This window comes from Amblyraja radiata, chromosome 35 (assembly GCF_010909765.2).
Source record: "Amblyraja radiata isolate CabotCenter1 chromosome 35, sAmbRad1.1.pri, whole genome shotgun sequence".
NCBI lineage: Eukaryota > Metazoa > Chordata > Chondrichthyes > Rajiformes > Rajidae > Amblyraja > Amblyraja radiata.
The window spans coordinates 7,697,371-7,717,145 of record NC_045990.1 but is presented as its reverse complement, the minus strand read 5'-3'; the positions used below and the strand labels follow the sequence as shown (position 1 = coordinate 7,717,145).

Genomic DNA, 19,775 nt, shown 5'->3' with positions numbered 1-19,775 from the left:
GGGTGAGTAATAATGCAACCATGTGGGTGATGTTAACACATTGGCAACTATTTGCCAGGCATCTGCTGGTTAAACATGCACCTGTAAATATGACATCTACACAACGCGTAATTTTAAGATAATCTTTAATGTACATACAGGCTTGACAACATGTTAGTAGTCACTGACTCCAGACTGCTACCGAACTGTGTAGCATAGGAAGTGGGTGTTAGTATAAATGATACAGTAAGGCGGGGTTAGTGATGCTGAGCTATATATGATTGGTTGCATGCATAAACCAATCTATATCCTTCCCCTTTGAAGAGTTAGTATAGTGAGCATCCATGCCACTAAAGTTAAACAAATTCGCCATGTCTAACAGGCGGTCTACTGACACGGCCCCAACGCGTACGGACCAAGTCATCCCCTCCTTCACCGGAAAGATTAGAGGGAGGCGGTGGACCCGGAGGCGAGAAAGCCACGGAGGAGGCTTGTGGTGACTGAAAGGGGAAACGTGCAGGAGGGGTAACCCCGCGGTTAGGCACAGCCGTGCCTCGTGGAGGAGTATGGAACATGCGAGGGGTGTGGGGCATGCGGGGATTGGGAGAAGGCGGCGGACGGGGTTCTTGTACAACAAGTAGATGTTGACGACTTCTGCGGTAGACTGTCCCCTCATAGTCCACAAGGTAAGATCGAGGCGCGTCAGCTGTGCCGACAACAGTAGCCAGACAGGAATGTCCACTGGTAGTTTGTAAACGAACAACCTGTAGAGGCAGGAGAGGTTTGCATGACTTGTCGTGACTTGCATGACCGTTTCTGAATATCGTGTTTCTCCTGAATACGCATCTTGGATTGAGGCAGGCTCCAGCACTCGAGGTATCAGCTTCTGCTGAGCAATCGGGATCGGAGGTCTTGTTGTCCTGGACATTAGTCGCTGGGCTGGTGATCCCAGGGTCCAGTCTCTGGTAATGTTCCTGAGGTTCAGGAGATCAATGTTAAAGTCCGAATTTGCCAGGCGCGAATGCTCCATCAGTTGTTTAGCGCTTCTGACAGCCCGTTCAGCAAGTCCGTTACTCTGTGGGTACTCAGGGCTGCTCGTGACGTGGTGGAAATTCCACCGGTTGGCAAAGAGCTTAAACTCGTGGCTGGTAAACTGTCTACTGTTCTCGGTCTGCAAACGGACAGGTGAGCCGATTGTGGAGAAGTGTTTCCTTAGTTTTCGGATGACCATCTCAGATGTGAGGGAGGTCAGGAGGTCTATTTCAAACCAGTTTGAAAAAGAGTCGGCGAGAACGAGGTAGTGCTTGCCGCGCCATTCGAAGATGTCTGCCGCTACCGACGTCCAGGCCAGGGCCGGTGCAGGTTGTTGCAGTAGGGGCTGCCTCTGCTGGTGTGGTGCAAGACTGTTGCAGGTGGGGCAAGAGGATATACGGTCCCGTATGTATTTGACCATCCCAGGCCAGTAGAACAGGTTCTGTGCATGGGTCAGTGTAGCTTCGACTCCCGGGTGACCGCTGTGCGCCTCATTGTAGTATTTATCATGCAACGATGAGGGGATCACGACTTTGTGGCCCTTGACTATGACACCGTCCTGTATGACCAGTTCATCGCGGACCAGGTAGAACGGCTGTGCCTCTGTTGGTACGTTACCGCGCCTTTCTGGCCAGCCCCCATTGATCACTGATGAGAGTATTTTGAGGGTGGCGTCGGCGGCAGTATATTCGGCTAGGCTCTGTAGTTGTTTATTAGGAACGAAGTCAACGCCGAGAACCAGAAGCTCTTCCCGTTCATAGGGGTGACGTTCGCAGGATGCTCGAGGCGCACGAGAGAGTATCCGCAACGTGCATGTCTGTAACCTTTTTATAAACGAGGGTGAAGTCGAAACGTTGGAGCTGCATCATCATGCGTTGCAGGCGGGCTGGTGCAGCATGGATGGGTTTGTTCAGAGTCGTCACCAGTGGCTGGTGGTCTGTCTCGACCGTCAAAGCGTTTCCGAAGATAAAGTCCTTGAACTTGGAGCAGGCAAAGACGACAGCCAGCAGCTCTTTCTCGATCTGTGCGTACCGTTGTTCTGTGTCGATCATGGTACGGGGGGCATATGAAACGGGGAGCAATGTACCATCGGTAGACGGTTGTAGGCAGGCTGCACCGAGCCCGAATCGCGAGGCACCACAGGTGATAGTCACAGGGCGTTTCAAATCGAAGAATATCAGAGTTGGTGCACTGGTTAGCTTGGACTTTAAAGCATCGAATGCTTGTTGATGTTGCGGGAACCAGGACCAAGCAATGTCCTTTCTAGTCAGTTGTCGCAGGGGCGAGCTCAATTCGCTGAGGTTTGGTATGAATTTTCCAAGATAGTTCACCATACCCAGGAAACGCTGGAGTCCGAGCACGTCGGTGGGGGCCAGCATCTCAGTGATGGCGGCAGCTTTCTGTGAATCGGGCTTGAGGCCATCGGGAGTGAATACGTGGCCAACGTAGGTGACCTCTGAAACCCGGAACTTGCACTTGTTAGGGTTGAGCTTGAGGTTGATCTGACGTGCCCGCTCCAAGACACGCCTTAGGTTTTGGTCGTGCTCTGTCGCATCTTTGCCATACACCAGGATATCGTCAACAATGATAGCGCACGGTAGGCCTGCGAACAGCTGCTCCATGGACCTCTGGAAAACTTCACTGGCAGAGTTGATACCGAATGGCATTCGCAGAAACTTGAATCTGCCAAACGGGCTAGAAAATGTAGTGAGGTTTGATGACTCATTGTCCAGCGGTATCTGCCAGAAAGAGCTCTTTGCATCGTGGACAGAGAAGATGGTGGCCCGTCCGATCTGTGCCGCAACATCCTCAACTGTCCTCATGGGATAATGGGGGCGCCTGATAGCATGGTTCAAGTCTTTTGGATTGATGCACACACGGATTTCATTGTTATCCTTTTTGAGAGTAGCAACCATGGTGGTACCCCAATCAGTGGGCTTGCTGACTGCTTCCAGCACGCCCATGGAGATCATACTGTTTAACATGGACTCAACCCTGTCCCTCATGGCGTGTGACACACGGTGTGGTGCACGAACAACAGGTACCACCTTGGGGTCGGTGGGTATCTTGTAGGTCACAGGCAGCTTGCCTAGTTTGTCATCAAACAGATCAGGGTATTCTTTTATCGGGTCCATTGATATCAGCAGCTTGTGGACAGTATTGTCAAACGAAATCAGCCCTAAATCTTGGCATGCCTGGTTGCCCAACAGTCACAGAGTTAGAGTTCAAGATGTAGAAGGTCAAATCATTGTGGTTTTCTTCAGCACTCATTTAAAAGTTGCTCTTCCCAGTGGTACCAGCACCTCACCCCCGTAAGCATGCAAAGTGGAGCGGTCCGCAATCAGGAGCTCATTATTTCTTATCTTGTTGGAGAGGTTTATTGACATTACATTGACCTTTGACCCAGTGTCCAACTTAGCATGAAAGTTGAAGTTGTTGACAGTTATCAGTTGAAGTTGAAGAATGCAGGTGAACAGAGGGATCTGGGAATAACTGCACAGTTCCCTGAAAGTGGAATCTCATGTAGATAGGGTGGTAAAGAAAGCTTTTGGTGTGCTGGCCTTTATAAATCAGAGCATTGAGTATAGAAGTTGGGATGTAATGTTAAAATTGTACAAGGCATTGGTGAGGCCAATTCTGGAGTATGGTGTACAATTTTGGTCGCCTAATTATAGGAAGGATGTCAACAAAATAGAGAGAGTACAGAGGAGATTTACTAGAATGTTGCCTGGGTTTCAGCAACTAAGTTACAGAGAAAGGTTGAACAAGTTAGGGCTTTATTCTTTGGAGCGCAGAAGGTTAAGGGGGGACTTGATAGAGGTCTTTAAAACGATGAGAGGGATAGACAGAGTTGACGTGGATAAGCTTTTCCCATTGAGAGTAGGGAAGATTCAAACAAGGGGACATGACTTGAGAATTAAGGGACAGAGGTTTAGGGGTAACATGAGGGGGAACTTCTTTACTCAGAGAGTGGTGGCTGTGTGGAATGAGCTTCCAGTGAAGGTGGTGGAGGCAGGTTCGTTTTTATCATTTAAAAATAAATTGGATAGTTTTATGGACGGGAAAGGAATGGAGGGTTATGGTCTGAGCACAGGTATATGGGACTAGGGGAGAATACGTGTTCGGCACGGACTAGAAGGGTCGATATGGCCTGTTTCCGTGCTGTAATTGTTATATGGTTATATAAAGCCTAAACCAGGGGCAGGGAACCTTTTCATGTTGGACGTTAGCTGTAATCTAATAAGGCCACATCCAAGAAACTTCAATTAAATGTACTTCAAAATGTACATTATTTTGTTAAAATAGTCCTCATGACTTACTAATGTTTTAATTGTAGCCGTCAGTCGGGGAGGATTATTTCATTGAATCTTCTTTTACTCTTTGGTATTTTCATTACGTTCATTTTAAGATTAAAATAAAAATAATAAAAGACAAACAAAAACATATTAATAAAAATAAAAGCATTTGTTCTACAACATTTGGTTGTACATAAAATGTATTATGAAAATATATATTAGGCACTTTGGTGCCATATGACTGTACTTACTTCTAATAAAATAAAATATTAAAAAAAAAAAATTGTACAAGGCATTGGTGAGGCCAATTCTGGAGTATGGTGTACAATTTTGGTCGCCTAATTATAGGAAGGATGTCAACAAAATAGAGTACAGAGGAGATTTACTAGAATGTTGCCTGGGTTTCAGCAACTAAGTTACAGAGAAAGGTTGAACAAGTTAGGGCTTTATTCTTTGGAGCGCAGAAGGTTTAGGGGGGACTTGATAGAGGTCTTTAAAATGATGAGAGGGATAGACAGAGTTGACGTGAGAGTAGGGAAGATTCAAACAAGGGGACATGACTTGAGAATTAAGGGACAGAAGTTTAGGGGTAACATGAGGGGGAACTTCTTTACTCAGAGAGTGGTGGCTGTGTGGAATGAGCTTCCAGTGAAGGTGATGGAGGCAGGTTCGTTGTTATCATTTAAAAATAAATTGGATAGTTATATGGACGGGAAAGGAATGGAGGGTTATGGTCTGAGCGCAGGTATATGGGACTAGGGGAGAATACGTGTTTGGCACGGACTAGCAGGGTCGAGATGGCCTGTTTCCGTGCTGTATTTGTTATATGGTTATATGGTTATCAGAACAGTTGGGTCGGGAAACTTGCCAGCTGCATGTAGGAGTGAATACACGTTTGACTCCCCTTGCGAATTAATTGGACCGGTGTCGGGGGCAGCGTCAAGCAAGAACTGGGAGTCGTATTTGTTATCGTCCTGCAGCAGCATGTTTAGGTTAGGTCTGGAACTGAGGGCTTCTTCCCACGAGAACGACAGGCAGCAGAGAAATGGTTCATTTTCTTACAATAGTTACAGGCCTTTCCATAGGCAGGACATTGTGACTGCCTGGTATGCAGATAGTTGCAATTGGGGCATCTTTTGGGGGGCTCACTACTAGATGCAGGGTTGGCCCGGGTCATAAATCTTGTACTTTCTGTCTGAGCTCGCGGTCTATTAAATCCAGTCAGATTCATGGTTTTAGTGCCTGAATCGCGCTGACTGTTTAATGGGTCAATGATTTCTGCCATTCTACAGGCATGCGCAGCTTCATCTAAAGTTAAATCATGCTTGCGCAGGAGCTCAGACCTCAGCTTTTGATCAATCATCCCTGTCACCAGAATGTCTCTAGTTAACTGGTCAGTCATGTTTTCGAGTCGGCACCTCCGGGCCTTATATCGTAAATCTGAGATGAAGCTTTCGACAGGTTCGTCTGGCAACTGTCTGCGAGTTAAAAACCTCGACCTTTCCAAAATGTGATTAGAGGGCGGGTCACAAATCTCACTAAATTTGCGTAACAAGACATTAGGGTCGTCGGCTGATTCTTCGGGTGTGAGTACCTGATTGTTGGCCCCCAGGACCGCTGGGGCATATCGGAAAGTCCTCGATCTTTTCATGGCACCTGGGCCAGCAAGGTCAAGTAGAACAGAGGCCTTGACAGCGTCTGGTTCATTTCGATGCGCGATGTTCATATAGTGCCGGTAATCCATTTCAAAAATAGCCCAGCGCTCACCGATATCCGAATCAAAGATAAGCTGTGCAGGCTTTCGGTAGGAAGAAGCCATTGCAAAAAATGAAAATAAAACTTGATAAAAGAAAATAAAAACCGATAAACAGGAGAAGCGGGTTTTCCCTACTTGACACCGTGTAAATATGACATCTACACAACGCGTAACTTTAAGATAATCTTTAATGTACATACAGGCTTGACAACATGTTAGTAGTCACTGACTCCAGACTGCTATCGAACTGAGTAGCATAGGAAGTGGGTGTTAGTATAAATGATACAGTAAGGTGGGGTTAGTGATGCTGAGCTATATATGATTGGTTGCATGCATAAACCAATCTACAGTAGTTGGTACTGAGATTATATACCATGAGTACTTTTGCAGTCAGTTCCCATGGACCCAGTTTCTATTACCCACCACTGGTGCATGTAACCTGTGTGCCATCAATGCAAATTGGATATTATCCGATTGATCAATTGGGGAACACTGTATTATGCAAGCCAAATTGAGTATAATGGGAACAGATAATCACTTAAAGTTAATTTAGAAATTGGCAAGTAGAAAAAAAGCTGTATTGGGGGCAAAGAATGTTTCCATGTAATCTTCCTGCAGTAATCAGACAGCATTGATTCAATCCCAGCTGCTACTTTCACCATTGAGTCCAGTCCTGTGGGGAAAAAAATTAACGATTGAGTCTGAAACTGTAGCCCTCTAACCCCCTTTGCCTCAGTGACATAATTGTTTTGCTAAAGTGACCTTCAATCTAGAACATGAGGTTTCTTAGAATCACCTTATTGCAGAAATACTTGTAATTGTCACTCAACTGTTTCTTCATGATGTGCAAAATCAAGGTGTTCCTTGTGAAATCCTGTGAATGTTCTTTCTCTGGACATGATTTATGCTCATTGTCAAATAAAAATGCTTCCTGGGCACATTTGTTTGTAAGACTTATCAAAATGCATTTACTAATACATGGAAGAAATACATGGAAGAGATTGGTTCTCCCTGCTTCTGGAGCTGGGGATCTGTTGAGAGTGGGTGAACAGGCATGGCGAGCATTGAGGTAGAAGGTTAAAAGGCACAATTATTCATCTTTATTTTAAACTGGTGCAAGGGTCTGTGCCAAGGGGAGAGTAAATGAAAGTGGAGACCAAGTCATTGGGTATTTTTTAAAGCACAGATCGATAGGTTCTTGATTAGTAAGGGTGTCAAAGGTTATGCGGAGAAGCCAGGAGAATGGGGTTGAGGAGGGAAAAATAGATCACCATGATTGAATGGCAGAGCAGACTCAATGGGCCGAATGGCCTAATTCTGCTCCTTGGTCACTGATTGTTGTTCACTTCAATACACAGCTCCTCAGCAAATGAATCGTGCCTGAATTTGGGAAGAGTTGGACAACATTCAGGCATGGGCTGATAAGCCTTAGTAATGTCTGATCTATCTCGGATGGAAGAATCTAGAATAGAATAGAATGCCGTTTATTGTCATTTAAACATACAAGGTTCAAACAAAATGACTAATCTAACTACTCTCAACGTTCGATGGTGATACTGTAATTATACTGATTACCGTTGCTAATTCTGCTACGATCAAGTTGACCAGTAACTAACTTGGATTATGTGAGGTTAGAGACGGTATCCTGCAACAAACCACTATGGAACACACTCCACTTGGGGATAGTTGCTGCTCCAATATACAAGGGCATCAGTTTTTTGGTACTCCATCTACCACCCCAAAGTCATTAATTACCTCCACTATCCAAGCAGTGGGGAGCCTCATGCAAAGTGAAATGCAGTTGCTTTCACTGCCATCCCCCCTCTTCCCCCCCCCACCCCCCAATACCATCGAACAGTTCTTCCCAAATCTCTTCACACTTTTACAGTAGTGGAGTCAAGAAGAAGGGATGATGAATCACGCATACTTCTCAGAGGCTGCTGGTAAGCAGTGCAAGCTTCTTATCAGTTTCATGAATGATGGTGTCAAGTCTACGCCTGGGATTCGAGTCAACGTGGAGTTTCCAGGTATGTGGCCGTGTGAATGAGACAGTACAGTGGAGGTTCACTATTGCAAGCTGATTGTCTGAAGACAAAGAAGACAATCAAAGACTTGATTGACTCGATCAATGAGAGACTCAAAATCCTCCTCCCAAATTACATTCCATTCATTGGGGACAGTGCAACAGCTGGCATTCCCCAGATGTGGAGCTAAACAGTATCCAGGTCAGTCTGATAGCTTGCACCCTGGGGAGAGGGTGCAGGAGATGGAAGGCCAGAGTAGACCAAAGTAGACCAAGAATTCCATTACAATAAACTCAATGTCTGAAACAACACAATGGGGACATCTGCTATGTGTAGGAAGGAACTGCATATGCTGGTTTACACCAAAGATAGACACAAAACGTTGGAGTAACTCAGCGGGACAGGCAGCGTCTCTGGATAGAAGGAATGGGTGATGTTTTGGGTCGAGACCCTTCTTCACAGTCTGAAGAAATATGCGCTAAATTCATACTCAAAATGTGCAGCAACGTTTTTAGATCTTTGTCCAACAGGTGAAAATGTTGAAAACTATGGTATTCAAATGAATGCCCAAGATTAGACAAACAAACAACTCCTAATTGTACACCTCACTGCAAATCCCTTCATAATGCTGAACAGCTCAATCATCCTTTGCCCTCCAGCCTAATTTTTATATACAGCCTGCATTTTCTGGGCAAGTATCATCAACATTGATCCGTTTCAACAGCCTGAATCTCCACACTTTCCACTCAATGCTAGAATTAATTAATTTCTTGCATGAAACGGTCATTGTCATTGGACCCAATGGGAAGAATGGTGAGTTGCTCCAATGTCACCTAACCAACATTAGTCCCTTGGGAATACATCAATGATCCAATGGTCAAATTGATCCTTTATGAAACGTTATTCTCTATTCCAGTTTCTTCACCATTCCCCATTTTATTCCCGCTTTAATGGTGCACCCAAGTTGCCACCTAATTGTTGAATTTTCATTTGTGCAGCAGGAGAAGTAGTTTGTAATAGGGGCAAAGCTTGGCCAACCCTACACCCAAACACATTTCTGTTTCTTTCAAGCACAATCTGAGACACAACCTAAGTTACTCTTCAAGAATCCCACATCACCACCTCAATCTCAGAATGCTCAAGCCCCACACTAATCTCACTATCCCCAAAGTCCTTTTCTTTCGTGAATACCAAATTAACATAGAAACATAGAAAATAGGTGCAGGAGTAGGCCATTCAGCCCTTCGAGCCTGCACCGCCATTCAATATGATCATGGCTGATCATCCAACTCAGTATCCTGTACCTGCCTTCTCTCCATACCCCCTGATCCCTTTAGCCACAAGGGCCACATCTAACTCCCTCTTAAATATAGCCAATGAACTGACCTCAACTACCTTCTGTGGCAGAGAGTTCCAGAGATTCACCACTCTCTGTGTGAAAAATGTTTTCCTCATCTCGGTCCTAAAAGATTTCCCCCTTATCCTTAAACTGTGACCCCTTGTTCTGGACTTCCCCAACATCTTCCTGCATCTAGCCTGTCCAACCCCTTAAGAATTTTGTAAGTTTCTATAAGATCCCCCCTCAATCTTCTAAATTCAAATTAAAGTACTTGTTTAGTGCCTCGCCTACATACTCTGACTCCGAGCATAAGTCCCGTCTTTTAACCTTGAGTCATGCTACCTTCTCCCTAATGACTCTATTGTTTTAAATAAAAAGCCGAGGGATTCTCGTTAATTCAACATGCCAATGACATTTTGCGACCCTTCTGGCCCGCCTAGATCCCTGCTTGAGTTCTCGTTTGCTTCCTTTATATTCCTCAAAGGACCTGTCTGTTTGCGTCTTCCTAAACCTTGCGCGTCTAAGCGTTGTTGGTTACACGTTGCCCATATGTTTAATGAGCAGCTTACTGTTGCTGTGCGACTGATCGGCTTTGCCTGAGCCTTCATCCTCTCCAGTTCCCCCTCTCACTCTGCAGGTGAAACACCAATGGCAAAGGACGGGCAGAAGGTAGTGTTGATTACAGGATGCTCATCTGGAATTGGTCTAAATCTTGCTGTCCAACTCGCCAATGATGCCAAGAAACAATTTCATGGTAGGAATTTTACTAACTTAATGCTAATTTAAACAAAATAATATTGCATGCCAAAGTGTAGCTCTATTACTTAGCATATTAAATAAGTGGAGATGTTATTCTTTATGTCCTTCAAATAGATTCTTTTCGGCTTGAGAAATGATTTAAAACTTTTCCCACACACTGATCTTTATGGATCAATAATTATTGAACATTACAAAGATCACAATAGCGTTAAGTAAACACACCAATTTTTTCATAGTTGAGCATTCAACCAAGTAAAACAATGAGTATATCACAAGAATTTTGAAATTTGATCTGTTTTTACTTTGGGAAGTGTAGCAATTTGTAAATTTCCCCGGTTGCATCTTCTTAATTACAGTATTATTGGTGATTAGACTTTCCTGGGTATTTATTTTAGTGTGTAAAAGCTGATCATTTTCTTTAGTCTCTGGTCCATCTTATTAGAACTAATGCATTATAGAAAGTCATCAAGATTTGAATCCAAAGTAGATTAGGCATTCATATTGCATTTTAATGTTACATTTTGTCAGCCCATGTACATGATATTGAAAGTGTTATTTTTCAAGCCTGTTTGAAGGATTTTTACGAGAGAGAGTGCGGGTTATCCACCGCGCTTCAACCGTGATGAATCTGGAGCGCTGCTTTAATGGTGGGGTCACTCTCTCTGCGGCAGTGAGATGTTAATAGCCAGAGAAGTGTACTTCACTAAGAAGGTATCCAGGGCAAATATGGAGGCTGTAGCACCTATCAACAAAAGAGGAAAAGCCAGAGAGGCCTAGAATGCATAACCAATTACAATTCTCATCTGATACACAGTATACAGGGAGCTATAATTATCTGGCAAGGAAGATCAATGTATTCTGTACATCAGTCTTGCTATGCATTCAACAAATTAAATTTCAGTATCTTTTGATTTATTTTAACATTTTTCTTCAACATTCCGTTAATTCAATTGTCATCCCAATTTACAATGTACACCGTACTGCAATCAAGGGCAGCTTATTATAAGAGGATTGGATTCTTTCCAGAAACACGTGGTGTTTATTGCGCAGGGATAGTTCCACCAACATTAACTCCTTCGGGTAGTATTTACCTTGCAAGTTTCTAAATGTTGGGAGATGCAAGGATATCTTTCTGCGAGCTTGGACTGAGCTTGAGCTGTGAGCTTGGACTGAGCATTGAGCATTTCCATTGGCACCATAAACACACCTCTTCTACCCTTTTCTTACATCTTTTCTCATTTCATCTCTGGCCTTTGTCCAACCATCTGCTTATCAAAGCTCCCGCTCACCTGTATCCACCTATCACTTGGCAGACTTTGTCCTGCCTGCACTCCCTCCCCCCTGGCAGCAACTCTAACGCTGCACCACTGTGTTTGGGATTAGTTGGATTACTCTTTCCGACCTGGTAGGTGTGATGATCTGCTGTGTAGACTGGAAGCCTGAGAAGCTGATGATGAGAAACTTAGGTGTAGGTGCGGAGAAGGATGGAACACCATACTTAGTGATTCTGTTGTTCACTCTTTTTTCTTAAAGTTATTGCCACGATGCGAAACTTAAGTCGTAAAGGAAAGCTTGAAGAGGCTGCTGGGGAGAGACTGAACGAGACATTACACATCCAACAGCTGGACGTGTGCAGTGATGAGTCGGTGACACAATGCCTCAACAGTCTTCAAGGTGAAAGAGTTGACATTCTGGGTAAGGAAGTGAAGTGTTTCATGTCTTCCACAGTAAGTCTGTTTCCACACTTTCTCCATGGGCTGTTGGATCCCACAAGATAGGAAAGGTGTGAAGGGATATGGGGCAAACACGGGCGAGTGGTCCAGCTCAGATGGGGTATCTTGGTTGGCATGGGCGAGTTGGGTGTATGACGACAGATGGCACAATGGGCTAAGTGTTCGGCTGGCGACCGGAAGGTGGCCGGTTCGAATCCCGCTTGGAGTGCATACTGTCGTTGTGTCCTTGGGCAAGACACTTCACCCACCTTTGCCTGTGTGTGAATGTGTGTGAATGTGTGTGAGTGATTGGTGGTGGTCGGAGGGGCCGTAGGCGCAGATTGGCAGCCACGCTTCCGTCAGTCTGCCCCAGGGCAGCTGTGGCTACAGAAGTAGCTTACCACCACCGAGTGTGACTGAGGAGTGAATGAATAATGCGATGTAAAGCGCCTTGAGTATTAGAAAGGCGCTATATAAATCCCATCCATTATTATTATTATTATGACAATCAACGTCTACAGACCCCTCCCTTTCAGGCTTGCAAATGTTGAATGCAAAGTGCATTTTTTTTGTCAATGGGACCTCTTGTTTTTGACATTTCAGATGTAATTTTTGTGTGTAGAAATTTGAGTTTGGTCACAAGAGTCTTGCTTGCTTTTCACTGGGGAATTGGAATTTTATCCAGGGTGGATCTCCACATTAGGAGGAGGACTCCACATTTCACTGCAGAGTTGCACAGGAGGGCAGCGGGCCCTTTGGTCCACTCTGCCTGCAGGTGATCCTTATTCCTCCCTTCCATGCATATGCACGCACCTGCCTGATAGCTCTTAAATGCCGTTATCGTATCTGCCTCCAGCGCCACCCCTGGCAGCGTGTTCCAGGCACCCACCACTCCCTGTAAAGCTAGAAACTTAACCTGCACATCATCTTTAAACTTTGCCCCTCACCTTAAAGCTATGCCCTCTCGTCTCAGACATTTCCGTCCTTGTAAAAATGTTCTATCTAACATATCTATGCTTCTCATAAATTTATATACTTCTATCATGTCTTCCATAAGCCTCTGCACTCCAGAGAAAACAATCCCAAGTTTGCCCAGCCTCTCCTTATAGTTAATACCCTCTGGTCCAGTTGAATTTATGGTCAATGCTGATCCACAGGAAGTTGATGAGTGATGATAATCCCACTGGATGTCCGGGGCATGGAGTGAGACTGTCTCTTGTTGAAGTACATTGTCTGGCACTTCTATTGAGTGAATGCTACTTGTAACTTACAAACCCATCCCTGCAGATCGCCTAGGTCTAACTGCATGTATATGTGGACTGTCCCATTTGCTGAAGAGTCTCAAATGGAACTATCCACAATGTAATCATTAGTGACCATCCTAGCTTATGGTAGAAGGGCAGGTCTTTGATGCAGCAGCTAAAGATGGTTGGGCTGAGGACGTTGCCTCAAGGAAGTCCTTCAGCAACGTTGACTGACCCCCAACAACAAGAACTATCTTCCTTTGTACAAAGCATGACTCAACCATTGCAGTGTTACCCATTGATGTTCATTGACTTTTACCAGAGTAGGGGAATCAAGGACATGAATTAGTTAATTAATGATTAGTCTGAAGAAGGGTGTCGGCCCGAAACGTTGCCTATTTCCTTCGCTCCATAGATGCTGCCTCACCCGCTGAGTTTCTCCAGCACTTTTGTCTACCATGCATTAATTAAGTTTGTTGGTTTAAAACTAGAATGGACATTGTTTCGCTTTCAATACTTGTGTGCATCTGTTATTTTTGATATTGATTAGTAATTAATTTGCTTTAATGTCTGCAGTGAACAACGCAGGGGTTGGAAAGATCGGTCCAATAGAAAGTCTGAGCATGGAAGAAATGAAGAGTATGTTCGACACAAACTTCTTTGGAGTTGTCCGGATGGTTAAGGCAGTGTTGCCGGCTATGAAGAGAAGAAAAAGTGGTCACCTTGTCATGATGAGCAGTGTGATGGGTCTCCAAGGTACCATCATCTCTTCAAAGTTCTGGAATAGATCTGTGCCACCAGAATTGTCAGACTTGTGCTTTGTGAATCGTGATATTAAAAGGTTTCCCTGCTGGGGTCCGGCATTGAGATAATGGCTGGGTTGGGGGCTCGTCATCTTTGGAGTGTGGAGATAGTTGAGAGTCAAACCGCATTGGTGGATTATATATAGGCCAGCCGAGATAAAAATGTGAGAATTAATGTCATTCCTGAAAAACATTAGTGAACCAAATTGAGTGGTAAGGGAACCAGTCTGAAGAAGGGTCCTGACCCAAAACATCACCCATCTTTTTTCTCCAGAGATGCTGCCTGACCTGCTGAGTTACTCTTGCACTTGGAGTCTATCTTTGGTATAAACCAACATCTGCAGTTCTTTGTTTCTACTGTCGTTATTGTACGTCACAGGATTCTTTTTGTTGCTATTTTGAGTTATTAATTTCTATTATTATTCAATTACAATCATTTAATTACATGAATTAAAATTCTCCAGTTACAATGGTTGGATTCAAGCTTGCAACTCTTGAATAATGGTGCAGAACTCTGATTGGTAGTCTAGTGACATAATCATTATAAGGTCGTACTTAAGCTTGTTTGGACTTTGTGATCTAGGTAAGAGTTGTACTAGACATTGGTGAGGTTGCACTAAGAGTATTGTGTTCAGGTTTGGTCAACCTACTATAGGAAGATATGAAGCTGGAAAAGATACAGAGATGATTTATGAGCATGTTGCCGGGGGGAGAGGTTAAACAGGCTAGAAGAAACTTACCTTTGCTTGCCATTGCTAAACAGATTATGTAATTTGATTGACTAATTACTCTGCAACTGCGGCTGAGAAGTTATACAAATAGAATTAGGCCTTTGTTGGCTGACTGGGTTACATCCATTGCCTGCATTTGGCCCATTCTCCTGCAAGCCTTTCCACACACATATGTATAAATGCCTTAAAGTAATTTGGTCTTCAATATTTACTAAAAAATGATTTTGTTTTTGGACAGGAATTGTATTCAATGATGTCTATGCTGCCTCGAAGTTTGCACTGGAAGGATTTTGCGAAAGTCTTGCCGTTCAACTTTTGAAGTTCAATATATTGTAAGTTCATATATTTATGTGTATACCAAGAATGTTTGCAGAAACTGGCCCATACATTAGCCTCTTCAAGAAATATTTGGTACAGTGAATCTTGTTTGTAGCCAAACACTTATAAAATGTTGTAATTGATCCTCACAAGGGGAACAGCTCATTTGTGGGCCAATTGATCAAACTGCAGTAGTCACCAGGCTCGGTGGGCTATTTCCAAGCAACATGCTGTTTGGAGCCAGGGCAAACTAGGTTGATGGGGGGGGGGGGGGCGAGATCAGTGAGTGGAGAATGAGGGGAGGGCTCTATTTGAGGTAGGCGAAGGAGAGAAGATCGGTTAAATCGGGCGACACGGTGGCGTAGCGGTAGAGTTACTATCTTAAGGGCCTGTCCCTGTTGGGCGTCATTTGCACATCACGCTGGTGGCCGCAAAGAATTTGTGAATCCCGAAATCCTGGGGCACCCTGCGTCACTGCCTACATCACCGCGCGTCATGCGTCGTGACGTGCAAATGATGCCCAAGTGGGGCAGGCCCTTTACAGTGCTAGAGACCCGAGTTTGATCCTGACTACGGGCGCTGTCTGTATGTTCTCCCCGTGACCTGCGTGGGTTTTCTCAGAGATCTTTGGTTTCCTCCCCCACTCCAAAGACGTACAGGTTTATAGGTTAAATGGCCTGATGTAATTGTAAATTGTCCCTAGTGTATGTAGGGTAGTTAGTGTGCAGGGAATCAGTGGGCCAAAGTGCCTGTTTCCCTTCTGTATCTCTGAATTAAAATAAAAACTAAATTTACTTTAACAGGGTAGAAATACAAAATGCTGGAGGAATTAAACAGATGCTTCTTCAGAGTCTGACGAAGGGTCCCAACCCAAAACGTCACCTGCCCATTCCCTCCTCCACCACATACACTGATGTCCTGACATCAGTCTGAAGAAGGGTCTTGACCCGAAATGTCACCCATTCCCTCTCTCCAGAGATGCTGCCTGTCCCGCTGAGTTACTCCAGCATTTTATGTCCACTCTCTGCCACTATTTTGTGTTTTGCTCAGGCTTCCAGCTTCTTGAGTTTTATTTGTGTTCTTACTGCAGGAGGGTCTCGTCCCAGGACTGCACAGTGGAGCAGTACCCAATATTGAATGCTCCTGGGAGCAATAACTTCCCCCATACGAGCTCCGGCAGTGAATGATGGAGTTCGGGCCTGTTGCAGAATGACCCAGCAGTTACGTTTCACTGTAGAAAGTGCATTTTCAATTCTGTGTTCTTAAACCAAACAGTTGTAGATCAGCTTCTTTTATGGCAGTATCTTCTCCTTATTTGAGTGAGGAGTGCTCAGTTAACTTAGCAACATCCTTTGGTTCTTCCAGTCTTAACAACTCCCTCTCACCTTACAGTTCCCATATCCTGTATCTATTCTATTCTCCTGCCTCTATCACATCTCTCCTTCAACTCAGCACTCATTAACATTAGCTTCATGCTAACCTAATCTTGTTCTCCATCCCATAAGTGCTGTATAAGATGTCCTGCTATAACATGTTAGTCGCGTTATGAAGAAACCTTGTTATAGAAAATCATTTTATAAAAACAGTTGTGTCAATGGGGAAAAGTAGAGTTAAGGACACAATAGTTTCAGACTCAGTTATTTTTCCTTGCAAAATTTTCAAAAAATGTCTTAACTAATAATGTTTCTGTAAGCTAAAGTAGTAAAGGCTGAATAACACATTTACTTAATGGAGTAACATTGCATAAGTGCCCATAGAAGCAATTGCTTTCCACAATGAAAGTAGCAGCTATGTTCTTGTGACATTGGTGTCTGATTACTGGGGGGGAAGCTACATAGAAACTTTTCTTTCCCCCAAGACAGCTTTTTTTTCTACTTTCCCCTTTTCAAAGTAACTTAAGTAGTTCTCCAATTCCTGAACAAAATCACGTTAGTGCTCCTGAATACATCAATTGCATTACATCCAATCCATGTTATGGAACTGGCAATATTTAATAAGAGCACTTTTTTTTCATTTCAGTGTTTCAATGATTGAACCTGGCCCAGTAAACACAGAATTCGAAATGAAACTCATGAAAGAAGTGTCTTGCTCAGAATATCCAGGAACGGACTCTGAGACGATCCAGTACTTTAAAGATGTCTACCTGCCTGCTGCTCGTGATATTTTTAAGACATTGGGGCAGACGCCTGAGACTATTGCAAAGGTAATATTTTCAAAAACAGCAACAAATATAACAGCTTAACCTGTTGTCTGTAACTTATCAAGGGATGAGTCGGTATCTAATCTTTGGCAGGTTATTATTTTAAATTTAGTTGGTTTAATTAAAAAAAACCCATTGGTAATAAGATGGGATGAGACGTGCAGTCAATAAGCAAACGTCTGCTTAAAGAATTAGGGGGAGAAAGCTACAGCACCCTCCCACAAAGCAGGGCAATTCCCCCAGAGAGTATACGATTGATACATGAATTAGATGCATTACATCTAATGCATTGGTGTGGCTACTGAACATGATTGATAGGGGGATTAGCTGGTCCTCCCCGTCTGCTCATGGTGTGAGGTAGAGACCTTCAGCAGGAAGCACATCGCCAGAGACCCAGGTTCGATCCTGACTACGGGTGCTGTTTGTACCTTCTCCCTGTGAACGCATGGGTTTTCTCCGGGTGCACCCGTTCCTTCCCATGCTCTGAAGGCATACAGGTTTGTTGGTTAATTGCTTTCAGTATAATTGTAAATTGGCCCTAGTGTGTCAGATAGTGAATGGGGATCGCAAGTCAGCGCAGACTCGGTGGGTCGAACAAATCTCAAACTTAAAAAAAACAACTTGCTGGAAATTTGGAAACACTCATAAGGTCAGAGAGCAACCGGAAAAGGAAGCAGTTAATATTAAATCCAAAACTCTTGATGGTTTCTAACTGGGTAAGAGAAACCAAGGCTCTTGGACCCGAGATGTTAACTGTTTCCTTTTCCAAATGTGATCTGGTGCCTGCCATGCTGAGTGTTTTCAGAAGAAATATCTCAATATTTGTTGCTGAAATAATAGACTGAATGGTGGTTGATTTCATCAACATGGGGAAGATACTAAGCACAATAGCAGCTGGACACAAAAAGCTGGAGCAACTCAGCGGGTCAGGCAGCATCTCTGGAGAAAATAGGTGACGTTTCGGGTCGAGACCTTGAGAATGGTTTCGACCCATTCCTTTTCTCCAGCGATGCTGCCTGATCCGCTGAGTTACTGCAGGGTTTTGTGTCTATCTTTGGTTTACAGCTGCATCTGTGGTTCCTTCTAAGCACAATAGCAGGTGAAGATTGTGGGAGAGAAGGTGATGTGTGTGCAGGTGCTGGTTTAAACCGAAGAAAGACACAAAAAGCTGGAGCCACTCAGCGGGACAGAAGGAATAGGTGACGTTGCGGGGCTGATGAAGGGTCCCGCCCCAAAATGGCACCCATTCCTGGCTGTCCCGCTGAGTTAATCCAGCTTTGTGTCCAAGAGTGATGCATGATTGTTGACCTGGGATTTAACATGTTTAGCACTTCACTAATTATTTTTATTTTTACAAGGCCACTGTCAAAGTGATAAAAATGGAACAGCCAGTTTTTCGTTACCAAACTAACATGCTGTACACACCACTAACGGCAATGAAGTATGCCGACAACACAGGAAACCTGTCCGTTCGAACGTTTTACAACTTACTTTTTAATCATGGGAATCTCTTCAAGATAAGTTTAAACTTTCTCAAAGTTGTCACTTGCAACTGCTTTCGTAATCATGCAATTTCACCAAACTGATCACGAACGTGAAGAACTAGCTTTCAGGAAACATCAATGTCACAAGTAGTTGACAAAAAGCTGGAGTAACTCAGCGGGATACGCAGCATATCTGGAGAGAAGAAATAGGTGACGTTTCGGGTCGAGACCCTTCAATCAAACTCAGTTGCTCCAGCTTTTTCCGTCGGTCTCAAGTAGTTGAATTTGTATTTAACACTTCTATACAAAACCCTCAAGTTTTACAGTGATTTTGCAATTATAATTTTTCTATGAATTCTACAAAGTAATGCCCCTGTCCCACTTAGGAAACCTGAACGGAAACCTCTGGAGACTTTGCACCCCACCCAAGGTTTCCGTATGGTTCCCGGAGGTTGCAGGTAGTGGAAGCAGGTAGGGAGACTGACAAAAACCTCCGGGAACCGCACGGAAACCTTGGGGGGGGCGCAAAGTCTGGACTGGAGGGCGGCAGCTTCGACCACCCCGGGCCGCGGTGTTTGAACCGGCCCGTTCGCGGAGCTCGGTGAGCCGCGGGACTGATTTACCATCGCCCGGTGGGGTATCACCTCAGCGCAGAGGGAGAAGAGGAGGGAAGAGACTGCAGCCCTAAGATGATTTTTGCCTCCATCACAGTGAGGAGGTGCCTGGTGGACTCACTGTGGTGGATGTAAATTTGTGTTTATTGTCTGTTCTGTTGTCTATTATTGTATGTATGACTGCAGGCACGAAATTTCATTCAGACTGAAAGGTCTGAATGACAATAAAGGAAATTCAATTCAATTCAAAGTCTCCAGAGGTTTCCGTTCAGGTTTCTTAAGTGGGACAGGGGCATAAAGGGGATAAAATATATCGACAGGAAAAAGATACAATAATTCTGTAACAGTAAAAATTGGCTTAAATATTGAGACACTAGAACCTATCGCCCCGGACCATGATGTACTTGATAACCCCAATGATACACTTGCATCTATAGGATTAGTTTTTTTTTAAAGAGCTATTTAACATGTTTTTTGCATACAG

The 19,775-nt window shown here is 44.1% G+C and overlaps 1 protein-coding gene across 1 annotated transcript; it reads left to right on the top strand.

Moving 5' to 3' along the window:
* Nucleotides 1-9,690: 9,690 nt before the first annotated feature.
* On the top strand, nt 9,691-19,068 carry rdh8 (retinol dehydrogenase 8). The gene is made up of 6 exons (XM_033012337.1): nt 9,691-10,180; nt 11,719-11,880; nt 13,718-13,897; nt 14,914-15,007; nt 17,013-17,196; nt 18,552-19,068. Exons 1-6 carry the CDS (start codon nt 10,075-10,077, stop codon nt 18,777-18,779), a joined length of 954 nt encoding a protein of 317 aa, XP_032868228.1. The 5' UTR covers nt 9,691-10,074; the 3' UTR covers nt 18,780-19,068.
* The last annotated feature ends 707 nt before the right edge of the window (nt 19,069-19,775 follow it).